General features: G+C 46.0%; 1 protein-coding gene across 3 annotated transcripts in view; it reads right to left on the reverse strand.

Annotated features, from left to right (window-relative positions):
* VPS8 (VPS8 subunit of CORVET complex) overlaps positions 1 to 23889 on the reverse strand; it is a 1496959-nt gene that overhangs the window by 489675 nt on the left and 983395 nt on the right. For all 3 annotated transcript variants that reach the window (XM_069225817.1, XM_069225815.1, XM_069225816.1), the window contains exon 37: positions 5916 to 5958. In XM_069225817.1, the coding sequence (XP_069081918.1) occupies positions 5916 to 5958 (43 nt within the window). The remainder of the gene's footprint in view (positions 1 to 5915; positions 5959 to 23889) is intronic.

Consider the following 23889-nt stretch of genomic DNA (forward strand, 5'->3'; position numbering starts at 1 on the left):
ACCTCTATTTGTGTGGAGTCAAGCATCAGGCCACTATCAGCTTCAGGGACCACTACCTCAAAGCCTTCAAATGCATGGCCTGACACTCAGAGCACGACTTCGGGTCATGGTTGCGCTCTAAGCACCAAAGGCACACCAGGTCCGAATCCGTCACGGACACTGCCAGACTGCAGGATGCGCAAGGAGTTAGCAACTCGAAAAAACTTTGACAATATGTTGAAAAAGGGCAGGCAAAAAAATACTGAAGAGCAGCTCCCTTCGGATCAGTGCTTTTTTTTTTAAATAATATTTTATTAAAGTTTACAACATAACAGTAAAAATTATATATTGATTACTCTACATTATATAACTAAACCCTCCTCCCTCCCCTCATGCAATTCTAATTTTGTGATATAGTTCTCTGTTGGCGAGTCTCAGTGGTTTCAGCTGTTGTATTCTTTTTTTTTTTCCTTTTTTTCTTTCCCCCTTTTTCCCTTTCTTATCATTCGCAGAGCTTTATTGTTCAGGTTCTGCATTTGAGTCTGTGTCAGCGTCCGAGGTAGTTACAGTTGCTTCTATGGTGGATGTTTCTGGTGATTTTAATTTCTCCAGAATTGAGTCCCATTGTATGGTGTCTTCCCTAGGTCTTTGTTCTCGGATTGCTTTGCGCATTAGAACTGATCCTTCCACCTCTGCCCATTTCTCGACTGTGTTTTGCCAACTGATTAGTTGTGGACCCGCTGGGGATTTCCAATTTGAGGTGATTTCACGTCTGGCTAGAATTAGGGCTAGATCTATGAACTTGTTGGATATTTTAAAAGCTGATGGCCTTGGGAAATCCCCCAATAAGGCCGCAGTTGGAGACTTATGCAGTGATCTTTCAGTGCAGGCCGATATTTTTGCAAAGATCCCTTCTCAGAATGCATTTAGGTGAGGGCAGTTCCAGAGCATATGTAGAAAGCCTGCTGTAGGTTCAGCGCATCTAGGGCATTTTGCGTTATCTGTACCATAGATTTTAAAGATCATTTGTGGTGTTAAATAAGCTCTGTGGAAGATGTACAGATTTATTCATTTGAACCTGGCATTTCTGGATACTGGGTAGATGCGTGATATGATCTGGTCCCATTGAGTTTCATCCCACGTGATGCCTAGATCTGTTTGCCACTTGGATTTAAGTTTTACTAATGGTAGGCGCGTGCTAGCTTGTAATGTTTTATATATTCCTGATACTACTCCTTTTTGGTCCCCTATTGTACAAATGATTTTACAACCGTTATGAGCGGGGGGTTCGAGGGTCCCTGTTGTCCAAGCTTTGTGGGCAATTTTAATGATGGCATTGTGGGTGATGAATAAGCCGGGGGGAAGGTTGTATTGGTTCTGTAATTCAGCGTAGGTGAGCATTTTCCCCTCATTGTATAGGTCTCCCAATTTAGTAATGTTATTAGACATCAATTTGTTGAGACCTGGGATAACTTGTTTCCCTGAAATATTAGACAAGCAAGACAGTGGGATTTCCGGTGTATATGGAGTTTTGATGTGTGCGTGTTTTAGGTATTGGGACCAGCAGTGTTTGGACGATTCCCATTCCATCTGTAGTTTATCTTTGGATTTGGATTTCCAGGGGTTCAATAGAATTCCCATTATTTTGTCTATAGGGCAGTTTAAAGGGATGCTCAGTTCGGTGGTGTTTGGGGGGTTGCATAGCAGTTTTGCAATCCATTGTAGTTGGCCTGCCCAGTAGTACATTTCCATGTTCTGGGCTGCTAAGCCACCCTCGGCTGTGGGTCTTTGGAGAGTTTGTATTGCTATTCTATGTCTGCTCTGGCCCCATATGAAGGTGGTTGACATGGTCTCTATTTCTTTGAATGTTGATTTCGGGATTATAAGTGGGATTGTTGAGAAATAGTATAATAACCTAGGCAACACTATCATTTTGAGGAGGGCAATTCTGCCCATGACTGTTAATGGCAGTGTTTCCCAGAAGGGCATGCTAGATCTAATCCCTCTAAGAGCTCTCTGTTTCGGATCAGTGCTTGCTGGTGCGGAAAGAAAAGAACTGACATCAGTGCGTTGGGTGGCACCTATATAGGACCCGCAATGTCATATCTGACGTGGAAAACACAGACGACAGACACGGAGCCACCGATTGATGCCACCTAAACGCGCACAGGGGTACTGCTCAAGAAAAATCTCCGGATCCAGACTGACGCCTGGAGGAAATTCTAAGGCAAAGAATCTGAAACTAGGGGCCAGATGTAGCAAAGGGTTTTACCCATTTTGTGTCTATGGGAAAATGTGTTTGTACATATGGCCCTAGATGTCTCTATCAGATCTACCTCTACTATATACCGAAGACAACTAACGTGTTTCATGTCCATCCCCACACCATTTATGTGGAGTGGGAGCTCCACTATGTGCCGCTAAATGCTGTAAATTCACATAGGATGGGGGGATTGCAATGATTGGCATTCTGTCCTATCGAGCCTCCTGAGTATTAGTCCTCAATTATTGGATTTATGACCATACTAATGATCCAACCTATAAACTAAAACATTGGATAATAGGGATTCATCCCTCCTTCATTATATTTATGAGGGAGAAAACCACCAGCAGACTCTCTCCTGTCAATTGTGGCCACCCTGAAAATTTGGAAAACATCACTCAAAGATCTCCGATGGGAAAGCAAACTTTGAAGCTAGGGTAACTTCTTGCTCCGCACCTCAGCACATGAAGAGTTTCATGGCTGAGACTCCCTTGGCTTTACCTCTCTCGGACACATTGATGATGGGACTGGTAGTAAACCATTTTATGACCTGCAACAGGATTTTGGGTTAAAGCTAATCCACCTTTAAAGATACATGGAGCTTTGACATGTGCTCTTGCCATATTTGACTAACGGCAATGATCTGCACGAACATAATCTACTTGAAGCAAAATTGACTATGGCTCACAATTCTCGAGCGGGCCGTGTTTCACTTACATATAAATCCTTAGTAAGTAACATCCCAGACTCCTTTCCAGCACTGGGGCCAAAATGGGAACATGATCGTGGGCGATTAGATTACTTTTAAAGGGTGCGCAATTTAACCTGATACAGTTTAAATACTTACACTGTATTTATCTTACGCTAGCACAGCTTTGGCGCATTTATAGAAAGTTAGACTATATTTGCCTCCATTGTGGAGTGGCAGAGTGGGATTTCCTACACACTATCAGGAGCTGTATACACTAAATACACTGGTGAAGAGAACCCTTGTGTGGTTTGGACTGGTGATAGAAAACAGAGATGTACCTTTAAATGTCGTCAATCCGAAAGATCTCTGTGGAAACATGGAGGGCAGAAATGTATCTATGTTGTTTAAGGAAAACAAACCTATCTATGAAGCCCAGGATGCCCCAGGAAACATGAGTGTGTAGCGAGATGGCTTTGATTCTGTGAGGAGATCTGCAGGGATCCTGTTTTATCATATGAAAGATCCTACTTGCGGTTGTGAACATTTCAAACCAACATCTAATAACGCAGGTACTGTTTGGGTAATGCTAGTTATTCATATTGATATTTTGTGGGCACAGAAATGGATGCATTTATTGTTGATTATTGTGATATTTCTTTTGAATTTTCACATAAAAATCAATAGAAAGGTAGCAGTATTTTTTTTTGCTGGCTAGCTAGGTCAACAAGCATTTTCAATGCACTAGGGTCTCGCATTTGTCGGAGTTACAACTGTTCACAGTTGTAAACTCCCAACCGGATTTTCCCTGCATTAAAAGAATAAAACAGCGCAATCGCGCTGTACGGTTTACTGGCAAAAGTGCATTAACGAAGTGCTCGAATTCTGCCCAGCGAGATCGCGCTCCGAAAACAGAGAAAACGTAGTCCACAACCCCAGCGAGCCTCGCATGTTTTCCGTACTTGGTCGCTGTGCTCGAGGAGGGCTAACCACGGAAAAGGCATGACGTATGCGTGCCTTCCACTAATAAAAAGAAGCAGATTCTAACAGGCAAGCCAACTTGCCAATGAAAGACACTGACGTGAAGTCGACGGGGCTCCGAGCCCTTATCTAATACCTTAAGCGTCTCGCTAGCGAGAAGTATGCGCTAGCGCATGCGATGCAGGCTCGACCCTAAAAATGAGTGGTTTGCCACTGGAGTGAAAAACCATCCCAATAGGTAATTCTAATAGGACAAAATATCCTACTGTCAGGTAAGGGACTATTTTTCCACTAATGAGTTCATTACTTCTAGCTGCAACCGATTACGGCTAAAGCATGTAGGTTTTAACTTTTCGTCATGTAACTGAGGTAATACTGCTATAAGAATCAATGTGGTAACATAAATGTTTCCTTGGGCTCAGGATATTAGTAGTTTTATTTGGGCGGTGGTATTACATAAAGTGACCTGGGAGAGCGAAGAGTGTGTGTATCCACTTTATGTGCTCCTGGGGCACTTTGGTATTACAGAAGGGGGTCGCAGACGCTTGTGCAGTCCCTTCTGTAATTCTGATTCTAAAGGGACATTCCTTACTTAGCACTGGGGCGGGGGCCCCATGCTAATAAGGCAAACACTGTGCCTCTACACCCTCTCTATAATATGGATGTGTGCACAAGGGAAAAGAGACTGTCAGGAGACAAAATGACTGCGCACAGCAAAGAGGTGGTGCAGGTCTCAGTTAACCAACTGCAAGGGAGCAAAGGGGTCTCATGTAACCCTCCAGACATCCCTGTGGAAGAGGGTGCAGTCAATGACTACATCCGCCTGCAGGTGGGCCTACGTCCCTTGAAATGAAGGCTGTCTTGCTGCCTGAGAAGGAAAGCTGAACTGGCTGCTTGATACAGGCAGTCTGCCTTTTACTTATGCATTGCCCCAGGGCAGTTGCACCATCGCCACCCTAGAAGCAGTGCATTATCTGTAACAAGTCGTACTCTCCCTGTTTGCGCACAGCGCACCTATTTAACGGTACACCATAGGGCACACAGGGACAGTGCACCCCTACATAATGTGACATCTGGTAGATACTGAAGTACTCAAATGAACATGCTACTTACACCTCGTGGGTTTCTGTCACAGACACCCATTAGCAACAGTCCCTACAAGGCAAAGACCCTGTAAATTTAGGAGGGGGCATGTTCCCGTGGCCTCTGCAGACTTTTTAAAGGAAAACAATTATAAAATGAAGAGAAAGAGTTAGGAGCTAGCTCCTGATCCGCATATGAAGGCGTGGAAAGAAAGGAACTAATGTCAGCACATTTGGGTGGCGCATATATCCGGTTCCAATCATTACTTCCGGGGTGGAGAGGAGAAAACTCGAATCCGAACAATGCCATCTACTGGCGCGCAAGGGTGAAAAATTCTTCCAGATCCCACCTTGCACCTGGGGATATTCTAAAGGTGAGGAATCTGCAGTTAGCGATATCCATCAGAAAGGAATAAACAAGCACACTTGATTTCTAACAATACTATGAAAGTTTAGACGAGCATACAAGACATATTGAAAGACGCAGCAGAGTTTCTTGCGTTAGGATAGAGCATGACTAACTTGGGCTCAAATGTGCTTTCATTTGCTCACTAATGCCACAGGTGGAAGTAAAGTTCCCTGTGTGGATTCATCTTCTCTAAATCAATAAGCATTTGAAAATGTGGAATCAGTGTTTGACCCCCTTAGTATGGCCTGTGCTGTCATTTCGCAAACATGATGAAGAACACATGCTTTTTGCAGTGATCTGGGGAGCAGTTCCCAGGAGGGGAGTATGAGTTCAACTTTAATTTTAAAGAAAACGTCTCTGTACAGGAAAACGCTGCATTCCCCATGATGGACTGTACACATATGTCTCAAAGAAACAGGGTAAGCATCGATATTATGGCTACTTCAAGTGTTATCCTTCTTGTTCAATAGTGAGTTCCATGTTAAACATGTTAAACGGGTTAGCAATACTTACTCTCATCTTCCTGCGTGAGCACTAAGAGCTTTGTCTGAAGTATCTGAAAAATAATCAAATTATAAGTGATGTCAAATTTTCAATAACTTTCAGAAAAAACCTACTGTACTTTAAAAAAAAGTAACTAGTCACAACAGCTGATTTAAACATTTATTTTTAGCGGCTGTTTGTTTTTGATAAGTATCTACAGGTGGAAGCTGCAGTTTAGAAGGACAGGGATTGATTTGTTTACAAGTATACAGCACGTTTATACAACTTTTTTTTTATAACTTATTGATACTTGGTAGATAAGGAATATGATGGGAAAACGGTAGATGAGCACTGCAGTTAAAATGCAACCGGCGCACGATGTACAGTACATAAATAAATGCAGAGGGCTCAATAAAAAGCCTCCATGAGGGCAGTCCAGTGGTTGCTCAGATTATCAAACTGTCACAAATCTTTTTTTAAGAGTATTTATCATGTCATAAACATTGTCACAACAATCTGGAAGAAATCATTACAATCACAGCTGTGCTTCCATCTTCCTCAACTCAAATCCAAACGAACCATTTATTATGCTAACCTCTGAAGAACCCATTGGTTGCCACTATGACAGTGGTAGATGGGGTCAGTTAAACACGTTTTCAGTCGTTCAGTTGTTCGGTGTCTATTCCTGATTTGGTGAAAATCCATTCAGACATTTTTAGCCATAAATCAAAATGTGAGGTTCTAATGCACACGTCAAAGCATGTATTTTTTTTTCAAAAAGTCTGAACCACATATTGGCAGAGGCTGCACATTCACAATGTGAGTACTGAATAGAAGTGAACACTGAGGAAAACACCAAAGTGGAATTTATAGGGGAGAAGAAAGCCCAGGCCATGGCAGTCTTGAATGATACATCCACCAAAATAAGCAAAACGTCACAGGATATATGAGGTTTTACATTGTACCAAAACACCTTGCACCATTATTTGGTGTTCACAAACAGTGGTCGAACACACACAGGGGACATACAACACGTATTCAGTCGTTGAAATGTGCAAAAGTGGTGCCTTTGCAGACTATAATGACACAACAATGCAATGTCCTTTAACACTGAACGATGCACAAATCACAACATACAAAAATAACGAAGAGTCATAGTTTTGTATAAAATTATTGTCATTGAAGGGAATCTGGTAGAAGCTGTACTGCAAAAGTGAAATCCTAAAAAGGTCTTCTTAACCCACAGAGTCTACTCGTGGGTCATCAAAAACAATGTAGGACTATGACATTTTCTCACTCAGTCATCTTTAATACTCAGACTGTAGTTGAAGGATACTGCAGACAGAGAATGCAGTGACATAAAAGTCATCTGTACAGCTGTTTTTTGGCGCCGAAGAAGACACTCCTGCATCATCTGTGCAGGAACACCCACGAGGGCTAAAGCAGAAATGGAAGATCTAGCACATCATGTCCCTCCATACTTTAGTGTGGAAAGACTGACAACAACTTGACATCTTCAAGAGTAAGGACATTTCTCCCAATGCTTTACAAATGTTAGTACACCACCAATGCTGTTGTTGCAACTGACAACATAGGTTTTGTGCCTAAATGGTACTTAAACACAAGGACCTCTCCCTCGTATTGAGGCAACATCAACAACAGCTGTTTCAGGTCCAGAAACAATTACCTCAGCCACCTGAGCACCTCAGCAGTCACCTGTTCCTTGGTTTCCCTTACTGCAAAAGACACATGCAAACAAAATACATTTTTGCCCAGAGTGTTTCTGGCGACCGGTTAACATTTTCCACTAGAGGGACATTATTAGCCGTCATTTTGGTCGGTCAGCAAATTAGTCTTTAAAGGGATGTGATTGGCAGAACCCTATTAAAGTAATGCGGTAGCACAGATATGCAGCAGATGCGTTGCTGGGGCGCCAAAGGTAAGCCCATCTTTCTTTGTTTGCATCCATGCTGCGGCCAGCGCCAGGCATGCTGCTCGCTGGGGCACTGAAATACAAAGTAAAGCCTATTCCACTGGGACTTTTAAAGAGAAGGGAAATACAGTAAGCTGTATAAATCAGTTACATACTCATTCTATGCTAGGGCCTAAATGTTGTTGTAAATGTTACAAACTAATTTCAATTGAGGAGAAAGAAAAAGTGGATGTTCATAGGCACTCACCTGACAGTGACAACCTACAAATAAAGCGATATTTCGGGGGGGGGGGGGAGGGGCTCATCAATGCTCGATCCATGGTCAAGCATGCTCATGAAATGAATGTTTTGTTATTATAGATACTAGGCAAGGTGTCCTGATTATTACTGAAACATGGCTTAATGAAGCCTCTAATCCCGAAATAGCAGATGCTGTGCCTGATGGATATGTAAGCCTTCATTTTACCGGGATATCTATCAGTGCACTTTTACCTTGATGGTTTTATTAGGTGCATAAGGTTTAGGCTTCTGTATGAAAACTGCATAGGAAAGCTCCTATCTGGGAGTTCTAATTTACATAGATTCTGGTCCATCTATTTCATTGAATCACTGGGAGACATCATTGCACAACATTGTGTTCAATTTTCTTCTTTCCAAGCGCTGGGAGAATTTACCATTCATTTGGTTACGATGTTATCTTTCAATCTCTGCGAGGCACATTTAACGCCTTGACCTGAAGCTATAAATCCAAGAACATACACATCTAGCTGGACACACACTAAATTTAATTTCCCCCAACCCATACAACCTTAGAATAAAAGAATGAACTGAATTGCCTTGAACTGACCACCAATTTAAAAACTTCAGTCCGGCTGACTTTAGATCTAATTTAGTAGGCAGAACCGATGTTAACCTTATAATTTGAAAATGTAATCCGACAGATTTTATCCATAACCTACAAACTTTATGCCCCGTTCTTTTTGGTGACATGGAAGTGCAAGCTCTATTTTCATGGCTAGACAATTCAATGAGTAAATAAGACCAGCGAGTCCAGCGGAACTTACATAAGAGCAGATATAGGGCTCCCTGGTTGTTGATTTGGTTAGGACTTGAAAAAACAAGATGCAAACACCTAGAACGAAAATAGAGAAGAACCTATTGTACAGAGGATAAGGTTGTATGTCCCAGGCCCAGCTCTCCCCGTGCTGCTGCGTCGCTCTTGCTCCCGTTTCCTGTTTTTTTGTGTGCCTTCTCCTTGCTTTTCCCCTCATTCTCACTGCTTTCACCTTGCTTTTACCCCGCTTTTTGTGTGCCTTCTCCTTGCTTTTCCCTCATTCTCACCACTTTCTCCTTGCTTTTCCCATTTTTTGTGTTCCTTCTCCTTGGTTTTCCTAATTTTCACTGCTTTCTCCTTGATTTTTCTCCTGTTTTTGTTTGCCCTCTCCTTGCTTTTCCCTCATTTTCACCGTTTTCTTCTTAGTTTCCCCCTGTTTTTTGTTTGTCTTCTCCTTTCTTCTCCCTCATTTTTAATGCTTTCGCCTTGCTTTTTCCCCTGCTTTTTGTGTACCTTCTCCTTCAATCAATCAATCAATGCTTGTAAAGTGCAACTACTCACCCGTTAGGGTCTCAAGGCACGAGGGCGGTGGCTGCAAGGCAGAAAAAGGAGCATCCCCCTGTTTTGGTTTACCTAATGCAGGGTACTTCTGCGAGAGAGAGCTGGGCTGAGCGTAGGGCCCTGTGGGGTACGTGTAATTTGAGATGCTGGTTCAGGTAGGCTGGTCCGGTGTTGTGGAGGGCTTTGTGTGTGTGGGTGAGGATCTTGAAGGTGATCCTTTTTTCTATGGGAAGCCAGTGTAGTGTACGTAGGTGATGCGAGATGTGGCAGCATCAAGGTAGGTCAAGGACCAGTCTGGCAGCGGCGTTCTGGATGTTTTGTAGCTTGTGGGTGAGTTTATTGTCGATTCCAGCGTAGAGTGTGTTGCCGTAGTCCAGTCTGCTAGCGATCAGGGCGTGTGTGAAAGTCTTTCTATGTTTGAGGGGGATCCACTTCAAGGACTTGTGTAGGAGGCGGTGGGTGCGGAAGCAGGTGGAGTTGACTGAGTTGATTTGCTGGTTCATGCTGAGGTTGGAGTCCAGGATGATTCCAAGGTTGCGGGTTGAGGGCCCATGATTAGTACTTCTGTCTTGTTTGCTTTGAGTTGAAGGCAGTTGTATCTCATCTAGTTGGTGACTGCTTCCATGTCTTCGTGGAAGTTGTGTCTGGCTTTGTAGGGTTTGTTGGAGAGGGACAGGATGAGTTGGGTGTCGTTGTTGTAGGAGATGATATTGATTCCATAGCTTCTGACGAGGGTGGCTAGCGGGGCCATGTAGACCTTAAATAATGTGGGGCTGAGGGAGGATCCTTGTGGCACTCTGCAGGTGTTGGGTGTGGGGTCTGCAAGGAAGAGGGCGAGTCTCTCTCATTGAGTTCTGCCGGAGAGAAAGGATTGGATCCAGTTGAGGGCCTTGTCTCTGATGCCAACTTTGTGGAGTCTTCTTATCAGGGTATGAAGGGAGACTGTGTCGAAGGCCGCAAAGAGGTCTAGTAGGATGAGTGCCGCCATCTCTTTCTTGTCCATCAGGGAGCGGATGTTGTCTGTTGTGGCGAGGAGGGCTGTTTCAGTGCTATGGTTTTTCCTGAATCCGGATTGGGAGATGTCGGGGATGTTGTGGTCTTCTATAGACGTGGCGAGTTGGCTGTTGGATGATTTGTTGATGTCTTTCGCAGGAAATGGGAGTAGGGAGATGGGTCTGAAGTTTTTGAGGTCGGTGGGGTCAGCTGAGGGTTTCTTGAGGAGGGGGTTGATCTCAGCGTGTTTCCAGTTGTCAGGGAAGGTGGCAGCAGCTAGCAAGCGGTTGATGGTGAGGTGGAGCTTGGGGGCAATGGTGTCTGTGGCTCTGTTGAAAATGTGGTGGGGCCCTGGGTCTGTGGGGGCCCAGACTGTATGGATCTCATTGTTCTCAGCGTATCTTCATGGGGAGATGAGTCCAGGTGGTGATTGTTGGCTTGTTGATGTCGGGTATTGGTAGAGGGGGTTCTGTGCATCGGTTGTCCTTGCTGAAACGGTCATAGATGGTCTTGATTTTGTGGTGGTGGTAGTAGGTGTTGAGTCTGTCGCAAAGGTCCTGTGAGGGTGGGATGTCTGTTGCTTCGCTGTTGGGTTGGGCGAACTCCTTGATGATGCTGAAGAGTTCTTTGCTGTTGTGTGAGGAGATTCTGTCTTGCATAGCTTTTTTCTGGTGTTTCTGATGAGTTGGTGGTGGCAGCTTTGAAGTTGCTATGGGCTTCTGTGGATTTGGTGTTTCTCCAGATTTTTGCGAGGTGGCGACAAGTGCGTCTAGATTCCCGGAGTTCGGGGGTGAACCAGCTGGCTTCCTCTGCGTGGGTGCTATTCTTTTTGAGGGAGGCTATGGTGTTGGCGCAATCGGCGATCCTTGCTTTTCCCTCATGTTTACTGCTCTCTCCATACTGTTTTCCCTGTTTTTTTGGGTGTCTTCTTGCTTTTCCCCTCGCTACCACTGCTTTCTGGATACTCTGTTGGGTGATTAGCTGCTGTAGGAAAGTGAACTTTTTACATGATCATCCCCCACATTTTTGCCCACTGGTACGGAGGTTTTTCGACTGAGGTGCACTGTGTCCCTGCAAAACAGGTTCCCAGTGCCTTACCCCAAAAACAGGTAACATTGTGTACAATTGGCACACTCCTCTACCTATGTAAGTCCCTAGTAATTGGTATCCCTGGTACAGAGGGCATGGGCAGATGAGAAGGGTCCCTAAGGACTGCAGCACATATTGTGCCACTCTCAGGGACTGCCCTAAAACAAGATGCACACAGCTGCCATTGCAGTCTGGGTGTCCTGGTGCAGGCCATGTGAAAACACAACATGGCACACCCTTGGTGTACCATGTCCCTATCACTGCATCTAAGTATATGTACGTCACCCCTAAAGCAGACCTAGGAGCACTAAGCCACAGTGCATTATACTTGCATTGTGGACATATCCGCATGATCAGATATGCCCCTATGACTTTTTAGTTCCATTGCTGAACACTGCAAGTGAACAGGGAAGCCATTTTAAGGTCAGTGCACAACACTCGCCAACACAAGTGACCTAATCACATAATGGCTTCCCTGAACCCTATGGCGTTTGGTATCAAACACCTTGTCTTAATAAACCCAGGTTGATGCCAGCCTTGGATTTATTACGACATGCACCCAGAGGGCACCCAAGAGGCGCTCCCTGAATGCCACTAGTCTCTTGGTGTATGGACTGGCTAGTTTTGACCAGTCTGCCACCACCAGACTGGTTTCTTACCCCCTGGAGGTGACAGCCCGTGCTCTCAGAGGTCAGAAACAATGCATGCTCTCTGAAGAGGGGGTCTACCATCCATTACAGCAGGATGGCTAGCAGATCTGCATACCAAGGCCAGGGTCTTCAAAGATCCTGACACCTTTGGCTTCCCTAGATGTGGGTGCAGCCACCCCCTGCCATGAGGCCAGTTTTGCACCAGGATAGGTGAGAAACTTAGACAGTCAGTAGGCGTGTGCCACCTCTGGGCTAACCACACACCTTAGGTGGCAACCCAAGGTGGATATTCAAGGAAGGGTTCCGCCCTCTTGTTTTTGGTTGGAACTAGGTCTTCTGGGATAGGACCATGCCCACTCCCCACAGGAAGTGGTCATATAGGGGGTGTAGGCACTCAAAGGATAAGTAGCTCATTGTCTACTACCTTACACACTCCTAAATACCTCTAAATACAGTATTTAGAGGACTCCCTGACACAAGAAGACAGATTCTCTGGACCTAAAAAGAAGGAGGACACCAAAGAGCCACGAAAAACAAGAACAGAGGAGCAGCTACTGACTTTGCCCTGCCTCTGCCAGCCTGCCTGCAGTGCTCACCCACTGCCCCAAAGTCATCCTGTTCTGCAGCTGCTTTGCATCCAGAAGCCTGGGTGGACTGCATGCACTTCTAAAAAGCACCAGGATCTCCTGTAGAGTAGCAGAGCTACTTCCCTCCACTTTGCAAGCACCCAAGACAAATCCTGAGAACACCAGACCACAAAAATACCGACACTGGACAGCACACTGCACCTGTGTCCTCTAGTCCAAGTTGAAGTGGGCCAACAGTGCCAGCATGGTTTCCCAGCCCTCCAGGACACAAGCTCAACTTGAGTGTTTCAAATGTGGACTCTCCAAAGCTGCCAGCAGCCACTTCATTTGACGGATTTCCCAGTGGTCCAGTACACCTCTGCACCTGACCGAGGAGAAGAGGATCAACAGTGTCCCTACATCCAGAGCCTCCTGAGACACAAGCCCACCTGTAGGTTTAGGCAGACTGTTCCCCCAGTCCTTACCTGCAGTCTCACTATGCAGCACCCCCTTACCACAACTGTTGCTGATAAAAGAAACCAGATGGTCCTGGACACCTCTGTATCCAGCTGTCCAGGATCGAGGAGAAAAGGACCACCAGTGTCCATACGTTCCTGAGCAATTCAAGACTTGAGCACCCCTGTTGGTTCAGTCAGACTGGACCCCCAGTCCTCACATGCAGCTTCTTTCCTCTAGGACCATCTCCCATTGAAACCAACAAGGCACCCAACGTCATAAAGCACCTCTACTACCAGATGCCCCAGAGTCCCTGAGGTGATCTTTTGGTGCTGCCTTGGACAGTTCATGGACTTACATTTACTCCTGAGAACTAGTCCTGTAAGTCGCTGTTGAATGCTCATATGGTGTACATGTGTTTCTCTCCGTGGGTTTGCATTACTGCTATATAGAAACTACCAGCATTTTGCTATTTCTCTTTAAAACGGCATCAGTATTTTTTCCTGCAGCAGTTTTCTATTATTCAAACATAATATAAACAAAATATCTATTTTTCTAACAATTGGTCCTGAGTTCCTTATTGAGTGTGTGTATTAATTGTTGCCTCTGGGGGGGGGGGGGGGGGGGGGGCTCATCAATGCTCGATCCATGGTCAAGCATGCTCATGAAATGAATGTTTTGTTATTATAGATACTAGGCAAGGTGTCCTGATTATTACTGAAACATGGCTTAATGAATGAAGCCTCTAATCCCGACATAGCAGATGCTGTGCCTGATGGATATGTAAGCCTTCATCTTACCGGGATATCTATCAGTGCACTTTTACCTTGATGGTTTTATTAGGTGCATAAGGTTTAGGCTTCTGTATGAAAACTGCATAGGAAAGCTCCTATCTGGGAGTTCTAATTTACATAGATTCTGGTCCATCTATTTCATTGAATCACTGGGAGACATCATTGCACAACATTGTGTTCAATTTTCTTCTTTCCAAGCGCTGGGAGAATTTACCATTCATTTGGTTACGATGTTATCTTTCAATCTCTGCGAGGCACATTTAACGCCTTGACCTGAAGCTATAAATCCAAGAACATACACATCTAGCTGGACACACACTAAATTTAATTTCCCCCAACCCATACAACCTTAGAATAAAAGAATGAACTGAATTGCCTTGAACTGACCACCAATTTAAAAACTTCAGTCCGGCTGACTTTAGATCTAATTTAGTAGGCAGAACCGATGTTAACCTTATAATTTGAAAATGTAATCCGACAGATTTTATCCATAACCTACAAACTTTATGCCCCGTTCTTTTTGGTGACATGGAAGTGCAAGCTCTATTTTCATGGCTAGACAATTCAATGAGTAAATAAGACCAGCGAGTCCAGCGGAACTTACATAAGAGCAGATATAGGGCTCCCTGGTTGTTGATTTGGTTAGGACTTGAAAAAACAAGATGCAAACACCTAGAACGAAAATAGAGAAGAACCTATTGTACAGAGGATAAGGTTGTATGTCCCAGGCCCAGCTCTCCCCGTGCTGCTGCGTCGCTCTTGCTCCCGTTTCCTGTTTTTTTGTGTGCCTTCTCCTTGCTTTTCCCCTCATTCTCACTGCTTTCACCTTGCTTTTACCCTGCTTTTTGTGTGCCTTCTCCTTGCTTTTCCCTCATTCTCACCACTTTCTCCTTGCTTTTCCCATTTTTTGTGTTCCTTCTCCTTGGTTTTCCTAATTTTCACTGCTTTCTCATTGATTTTTCTCCTGTTTTTGTTTGCCCTCTCCTTGCTTTTCCCTCATTTTCACCGTTTTCTTCTTAGTTTCCCCCTGTTTTTTGTTTGTCTTCTCCTTTCTTCTCCCTCATTTTTAATGCTTTCGCCTTGCTTTTTCCCCTGCTTTTTGTGTACCTTCTCCTTCAATCAATCAATCAATGCTTGTAAAGCGCAACTACTCACCCGTTAGGGTCTCGAGGCACGAGGGCGGTGGCTGCAAGGCAGAAAAAGGAGCATCCCCCTGTTCTGGTTTACCTAATGCAGGGTACTTCTGCGAGAGAGAGCTGGGCTGAGCGTAGGGCCCTGTGGGGTACGTGTAATTTGAGATGCTGGTTCAGGTAGGCTGGTCCGGTGTTGTGGAGGGCTTTGTGTGTGTGGGTGAGGATCTTGAAGGTGATCCTTTTTTCTATGGGAAGCCAGTGTAGTGTACGTAGGTGATGTGAGATGTGGCAGCATCAAGGTAGGTCAAGGACCAGTCTGGCAGCGGCGTTCTGGATGTTTTGTAGCTTGTGGGTGAGTTTATTGTCGATTCCAGCGTAGAGTGTGTTGCCGTAGTCCAGTCTGCTAGCGATCAGGGCGTGTGTGAAAGTCTTTCTATGTTTGAGGGGGATCCACTTCAAGGACTTGTGTAGGAGACGGTGGGTGCGGAAGCAGGTGGAGTTGACTGAATTGATTTGCTGGTTCATGCTGAGGTTGGAGTCCAGGATGATTCCAAGGTTGCGGGTTGAGGGCCCATGATTAGTACTTCTGTCTTGTTTGCTTTGAGTTGAAGGCAGTTGTATCTCATCTAGTTGGTGACTGCTTCCATGCCTTCGTGGAAGTTGTGTCTGGCTTTGTAGGGTTTGTTGGAGAGGGACAGGATGAGTTGGGTGTCGTTGTTGTAGGAGATGATATTGATTCCATAGCTTCTGACGAGGGTGGCTAGCGGGGCCATGTAGACCTTAAATAATGTGGGGCTGAGGGAGGATCCTTGTGGCACTCTGCAGGTGTTGGGTGTGGGGTCTGCAAGGAAGAGGGCGAGTCTCACTCATTGAGTTCTGCCGGAGAGAAAGGATTGGATCCAGTTGAGGGCCTTGTCTCTGATGCCAACTTTGTGGAGTCTTCTTATCAGGGTATGAAGGGAGACTGTGTCGAAGGCCGCAAAGAGGTCTAGTAGGATGAGTGCCGCCATCTCTTTCTTGTCCATCAGGGAGCGGATGTTGTCTGTTGTGGCGAGGAGGGCTGTTTCAGTGCTATGGTTTTTCCTGAATCCGGATTGGGAGATGTCGGGGATGTTGTGGTCTTCTATAGACGTGGCGAGTTGGCTGTTGGATGATTTGTTGATGTCTTTCGCAGGAAATGGGAGTAGGGAGATGGGTCTGAAGTTTTTGAGGTCGGTGGGGTCAGCTGAGGGTTTCTTGAGGAGGGGGTTGATCTCAGCATGTTTCCAGTTGTCAGGGAAGGTGGCAGCAGCTAGCAAGCGGTTGATGGTGAGGTGGAGCTTGGGGGCAATGGTGTCTGTGGCTCTGTTGAAAATGTGGTGGGGCCCTGGGTCTGTGGGGGCCCAGACTGTATGGATCTCATTGTTCTCAGCGTATCTTCGTGGGGAGATGAGTCCAGGTGGTGATTGTTGGCTTGTTGATGTCGGGTATTGGTAGAGGGGGTTCTGTGCATCGGTTGTCCTTGCTGAAACGGTCATAGATAGTCTTGATTTTGTGGTGGTGGTAGTAGGTGTTGAGTCTGTCGCAAAGGTCCTGTGAGGGTGGGATGTCTGTTGCTTCGCTGTTGGGTTGGGCGAACTCCTTGATGATGCTGAAGAGTTCTTTGCTGTTGTGTGAGGAGATTCTGTCTTGCATAGCTTTTTTCTGGTGTTTCTGATGAGTTGGTGGTGGCAGCTTTGAAGTTGCTATGGGCTTCTGTGGATTTGGTGTTTCTCCAGATTTTTGCGAGGTGGCGACAAGTGCGTCTAGATTCCCGGAGTTCGGGGGTGAACCAGCTGGCTTCCTCTGCGTGGGTGCTATTCTTTTTGAGGGAGGCTATGGTGTTGGCGCAATCGGCGATCCTTGCTTTTCCCTCATGTTTACTGCTCTCTCCATACTGTTTTCCCTGTTTTTTTGGGTGTCTTCTTGCTTTTCCCCTCGCTACCACTGCTTTCTGGATACTCTGTTGGGTGATTAGCTGCTGTAGGAAAGTGAACTTTTTACATGATCATCCCCCACATTTTTGCCCACTGGTACGGAGGTTTTTCGACTGAGGTGCACTGTGTCCCTGCAAAACAGGTTCCCAGTGCCTTACCCCAAAAACAGGTAACATTGTGTACAATTGGCACACTCCTCTACCTATGTAAGTCCCTAGTAAGTGGTATCCCTGGTACAGAGGGCATGGGCAGATGAGAAGGGTCCCTAAGGACTGCAGCACATATTGTGCCACTCTCAGGGACTGCCCTAAAACAAGATGCACACAGCTGCCATTGCAGTCTGGGTGTCCTGGTGCAGGCCATGTGAAAACACAACATGGCACACCCTTGGTGTACCATGTACCTATCACTGCATCTAAGTATATGTACGTCACCCCTAAAGCAGACCTAGGAGCACTAAGCCACAGTGCATTATACTTGCATTGTGGACATATCCGCATGAGCAGATATGCCCCTATGACTTTTTAGTTCCATTGCTGAACACTGCAAGTGAACAGGGAAGCCATTTTAAGGTCAGTGCACAACACTCGCCAACACAAGTGACCTAATCACATAATGGCTTCCCTGAACCCTATGGCGTTTGGTATCAAACACCTTGTCTTAATAAACCCAGGTTGATGCCAGCCTTGGAATTATTACGACATGCACCCAGAGGGCACCCAAGAGGCGCTCCCTGAATGCCACTAGTCTCTTGGTGTATGGACTGGCTAGTTTTGACCAGTCTGCCACCACCAGACTGGTTTCTTACCCCCTGGAGGTGACAGCCCGTGCTCTCAGAGGTCAGAAACAATGCCTGCTCTCTGAAGAGGGGGTCTACCATCCATTACAGCAGGATGGCTAGCAGATCTGCATACCAAGGCCAGGGTCTTCAAAGATCCTGACACCTTCGGCTTCCCTAGATGTGGGTGCAGCCACCCCCTGCCATGAGGCCAGTTTTGCACCAGGATAGGTGAGAAACTTAGACAGTCAGTAGGCGTGTGCCACCTCTGGGCTAACCACACACCTTAGGTGGCAACCCAAGGTGGATATTCAAGGAAGGGTTCCGCCCTCTTGTTTTTGGTTGGAACTAGGTCTTCTGGGATAGGACCATGCCCACTCCCCACAGGAAGTGGTCATATAGGGGGTGTAGGCACTCAAAGGATAAGTAGCTCATTGTCTACTACCTTACACACTCCTAAATACCTCTAAATACAGTATTTAGAGGACTCCCTGACACAAGAAGACAGATTCTCTGGACCTAAAAAGAAGGAGGACACCAAAGAGCCACGAAAAACAAGAACAGAGAAGCAGCTACTGACTTTGCCCAGCCTCTGCCAGCCTGCCTGCAGTGCTCACCCACTGCCCCAAAGTCATCCTGTTCTGCAGCTGCTTTGCATCCAGAAGCCTGGGTGGACTGCATGCACTTCTAAAAAGCACCAGGATCTCCTGTAGAGTAGCAGAGCTACTTCCCTCCACTTTGCAAGCACCCAAGACAAATCCTGAGAACACCAGACCACCAAAATACCGACACTGGACAGCACACTGCACCTGTGTCCTCTAGTCCAAGTTGAAGTGGGCCAACAGTGCCAGCATGGTTTCCCAGCCCTCCAGGACACAAGCTCAACTTGAGTGTTTCAAATGTGGACTCTCCAAAGCTGCCAGCAGCCACTTCCTTTGACGGATTTCCCAGTGGTCCAGTACACCTCTGCACCTGACCGAGGAGAAGAGGATCAACAGTGTCCCTACATCCCGAGCCGCCTGAGACACAAGCCCACCTGTAGGTTTAGGCAGACTGTTCCCCCAGTCCTTACCTGCAGTCTCACTATGCAGCACCCCCTTACCACAACTGTTGCTGATAAAAGAAACCAGATGGTCCTGGACACCTCTGTATCCAGCTGTCCAGGATCGAGGAGAAAAGGACCACCAGTGTCCATACGTCCCTGAGCAATTCAAGACTTGAGCACCCCTGTTGGTTCAGTCAGACTGGACCCCCAGTCCTCACATGCAGCTTCTTTCCTCTAGGACCATCTCCCATTGAAACCAACAAGGCACCCAACGTCATAAAGCACCTCTACTACCAGATGCCCCAGAGTCCCTGAGGTGATCTTTTGGTGCTGCCTTGGACAGTTCATGGACTTACATTTACTCCTGAGAACTAGTCCTGTAAGTCGCTGTTGAATGCTCATATGGTGTACATGTGTTTCTCTCCGTAGGTTTGCATTACTGCTATATAGAAACTACCAGCATTTTGCTATTTCTCTTTAAAACGGCATCAGTATTTTTTCCTGCAGCAGTTTTCTATTATTCAAACATAATATAAACAAAATATCTATTTTTCTAACAATTGGTCCTGAGTTCCTTATTGAGTGTGTGTATTAATTGTTGCCTCTGTGAGTACAACAAATGCTTAGCACTACCTTCTGATAAGAATAACTGCCCGCCCACACTACCACAAAAGAGAGCTTTTGAAACTGTCATTTGAAACCCTGTAAACCAATAAGGGTTGCCTGGACTATATGCATAGTGCCCCAGTACATTAGTGCACTACATATATGGCCAGCTTTTGACATTGATGGTTTAGTGGTGTGTTATAAGACTTTGCTTTTGCTGATACCACAGTGGCAATAAGAGTTTCCACAAAGAAACTCACAATTGACTTTAGAACCAAAAACATTTTTCCAATCTTTTTGATTTTTCTAAATTTCTAACCTGACCAGTAAGTCCCCCTAACTGTATTGTAAATCTAAAACGTTTCTCTAGTTAGTTAGCCCTGCAAAAACTGCTTAGTATCCTCTTTTTCCAGAGTACTAAGAAAGTCTCAACTACTTTAAAAAAAAGATGTCTGGCACAGTGGATAGGGTTGTATAGCTCAACCTGACCCCTTACCTGCAACTGTCTGTGCAGCAGCTAAGGAACCTCTGTAAGGTCAGCAAAATCAAAACAGGCTCAAACCCTACGCAGGCCACCTCCAGGAGCTACTTACAGAGTTTTATGCCCTTCACTTAGGTGAGGATCCTGACACCACCCCAGAGAGTGAGGTGGGCAGTGATCATAAAAATCGAGATGGTCCACCACACCTGGATATGGAACGTGATGAGGTACCCCCCTCATCTATACCCTAAGACTGTGCCCAGAGTGCCTCCTCCAACTGAGGATAGGGCAGTTTCCTCCAGGCACAGAGAGGAGCTAAAGGATGAGCAGGTCATCCTTGAGAGACTAACCAGAAGAGCAGCCGATGAAGCCACAATTTAGGCTACAAAGAAAGTGGGATGAGATGGGGTTAGAACCCTGAGAGGTGGCAGCAAAATAACTAGAGAGAAAAGGAAACTTTTGATCCCAAAATACCCAAAGAAACATTCGATCCCAAAAGGGATTGTCCCCAACTATGTTGAGGGAAACTACATTACAAAGTGGTGTACAGCTTTTAAGAAGGCTTGTAAAATGAGAAGGGTTCCCCCAAAGGCACTGGAACTCTCTACTGTGGGAGCTTTTCTCAGGAAAGTGCAGTGATAGACTCCTGACACTGAGAGAGGAAGAAGGTGAAGCTGAGTCCTATGACCTCATGAAGGATACCCTGATTGAGGACTGTGGACTCACAACTGAGGAGTACAGAATAAAATCCAGGGAGAGTCACAAAGCCTTGGTTGAGTCCTGGGTGGCTTTGGTAGACTTTTTAGTTAAGACACTGGGAGGCTGGTTCAAGTGTACTAAGGTGAATGATTAGGAAGGCTCTATAATTTGAATATGAAGGAGTATCTTGAGTAGCTGTACTTCAGAAAAGCTGAGGAAGAAGGCAGACCACTGGGTTAAAAACAAGGGTGCCCAAGAAGACCCATGGTGGCGGTCGACCAAAAGAAAGGTGTTGCTAATCCTCACAGGGAAAAGACAGTGGGCACAAAGGGGAAAAACCTAGAGTCTTCTAAAGGCCCCAAAAATCTTCTCAGGAGGCTGGGCCCGAGACACTTCCCAATCAAAGGTTGGGTACCACAGTAAGAATTGGGATCCAAAAAAACCCTGGGTGTTTCAATTGTAAGGCCAATGGATCCCGAACTGGGGACTCTTCTTGTCTCAAAAAAGCCCCCTCTTGTTCACCCTCAGTTACTGCTGGGGTGATGAGTCTCCAGAAGGGATCCTTAGTGGACTCTTACAGGATCAACCAACCTTAGTCTCACAGGGTGGGGTGGATGAAGCTACCCGGACTATCTGGCCCAGTAACCTGGAAAATTACAGACAAAGGCCACACATCAATGGGGTTGAAATTGAAGCACTGTGGGATAAAGGTGCGAGCGTCGCCATGGTGACTGAAAAAGTGGTATTACTCAGACCAATATATAAAGCTAGACAAACTTATCCAGTTATCCATGCTGACAACATTGTCGAAATCCTTCCCATGGCAATTGAGTAGGGAGGGGTTACTGGCCAGAAGAAGGTGGTGGTGTCCCCTGCAGTTCCAGTTGCAGTTGGGGAATTATCTTGAGACCTCAGCATGGGCTGAGGTAGACATGAAAACCCGTGAGGCCATGCTGGGAATACCTGAATATTTAGGTGTAAAACCCAGAGCATAGAGAAGAGCCCAGGGTGAAAAAGGGGTGTTAGAGCCTGGAAACAAAGCCCAACCCTCCAAGAGGAAAGGCAAGAAGTGTGGTAAACCAACTTCTGAAGAGACACAAGTGCAGGTCCCCTCTCCCCAGGGACAAAACCTGTCAGCCCTTGAGAGAACTGAGCCTCATGAGCTTGGGCCTTACATGGCAGAGCTCCTAGGCCCTGGGGGACCCTATCAGTAAGATCTTTGCCAGGGACAGATGACCAGTCCCACTCTTGAAACCATGAGACAGCATGCTGCTGACCAGGAAAAGGGAGATGTCAGTGGCTCCCACAGGACCTATTGGGAGGATGGGCTCCTTTACATTGTGGCCAGAGACCCCAAACCAGGTGCCACTAGGAGAGTGTCAGTACCTCAGCAGTGCACGAAGTTCTTACTCAAACTGGCCCTTGACATCCCCCTAGTTGGGCATCCTGACCAAGCCAAATCTAGGAGTAGGTAGGTGAAACACTTCTACTGGCCAGGTATATCCCAGAAAGTAAAGGAGTTGTGTAACTCATGTGTCTCTTGTCAGGCCAGTGGCCCCAATAATTCCACTAACAGTGGTTGGGGTACCCTTCATAAGTGAAGGGATCGACATTGTAGGCCCCGGTACCCTCCAACAGCATCAAGGAGCAGATTTATACTGGGAGTAGTGGATCATGCCACCAGGTACCTTGAGGCAATTTTCCTTATGACTGCCACTGCACATGCAGCTGCCAGGGCCCTCAGCAGTGTTTTTTTCTAGCATGGGCCTTCCAAATGTGGTGATTTTAGACAGAGGTACAAACTTCATGTTTGCTTACCTTACAGCAATGTGGAAGGAAAGTGGTGTGACTTATAAGTTCACAACCCCATACCATTCTCAAACACATGGTTTAGTTGAAAGGTTCAATTAAACCATGAAAGGCATGATCATCGGGCCCCCTGAAAAACTCAGGAGATGGTTCTTCGAACATGCCAGCTTTTTGCCTACACAGAGGTGCCTCAAATGAGAGTGAGCTTTAGTCCCTTCAAACTTTTATTTGGCCTTCTTGTTAGGGGACCACTAATTCTAGTGAGGGAAGGCTGGAAGAGACCTCTCAAAGAGCCCAAACAAGATGAAGTGGACTATGTGCTTGGCCTATGTTCTAGGATGGCTGAGTACATGAAGAAAGCAAGCAAACATCTTGAGGCAAGCCCAGAGCTCCAGAAGCAATGGTTTGACCAAAAGGCTACACTGGTGGATTACCAAAAAGGGCAGAAGGTATGGGTGTAGGAGTATAAGAAGCTGGCTCTCTATATGGCACACTAAAAAGAAGTACACCGTGCAGGGAGTCCAGTGGATCCCCAATTGGCTTGCAGAGGCAAAAGTAGATAGGGCTAATGCTTTATTTTGTGGTAGTGTGGGCGAGCAGTTATACTTAAGTAGTGCTAAGCATTTGTTGTACTCACAGAGGCAATAAATGAAACACACATAAAAAATAAATCTGAGACCAAAACTTCTTTTTTTATATCCTTTAAACCCAAGAACGTCATTATAAGGTAAGTACGTTTTTAAGCATGAATTCTTTTTAGTTGCAAAAATTGACACTTTCAGAGTTCTTCAACGTTAACCTATGGAAGGAAAACACATTCAACAAACAAGCACTGTATGATGACCCACAGGACCAATCTTGTAGATTTAAGATGGGTTTTGGGCAAGGGTCAGGACCACAATAACAGGTCACTCCGGGAAGCACTGGGGTGGCCAGCTGCAGAGGTGAAGTACGGCATTGGGTGCCCAATGTATTTCAAAGGGATTGGTCTCCATGGTTTAGGCTGCAGGATCTTGCTGGGGGTCCAGTCGGGAACAACCAACAGGTAAGATGCAAACGTGGGATTCTCAGGGATGTAGGTGCACCTTTGGTCCTCTTCACCAGGGCCCAGGGGCAACTGATGCAGGAGTGTCCTTTGCCATTGAGTTTCTTTGTCCAGGAGCATTCGTGGTGGGAGGCGGGGTGGGAGGGGTTATGTGGTCTGAGGCTGCAGGAGTTGTTGTGGAGTCCAGGTGGGGTGAAACCACAGTGGACTCGAGTTCAGGAGAGCAGGGGGATGTCGTTGACCACCAGGGGTCTATCTCAACTCTGGCCGGTGGCAACGGGCATAATGGTTGCTTTAGGTGTCTGGTTCCTCTCACCATAGAGGCTGTGGGAGAGGGGGCCTGCATGCAGAGCCTGC

The sequence above is a fragment of the Pleurodeles waltl genome, chromosome 3_1 (genome assembly GCF_031143425.1).
Source record: "Pleurodeles waltl isolate 20211129_DDA chromosome 3_1, aPleWal1.hap1.20221129, whole genome shotgun sequence".
In the NCBI taxonomy this organism is placed as follows: Eukaryota; Metazoa; Chordata; class Amphibia; order Caudata; family Salamandridae; genus Pleurodeles; species Pleurodeles waltl.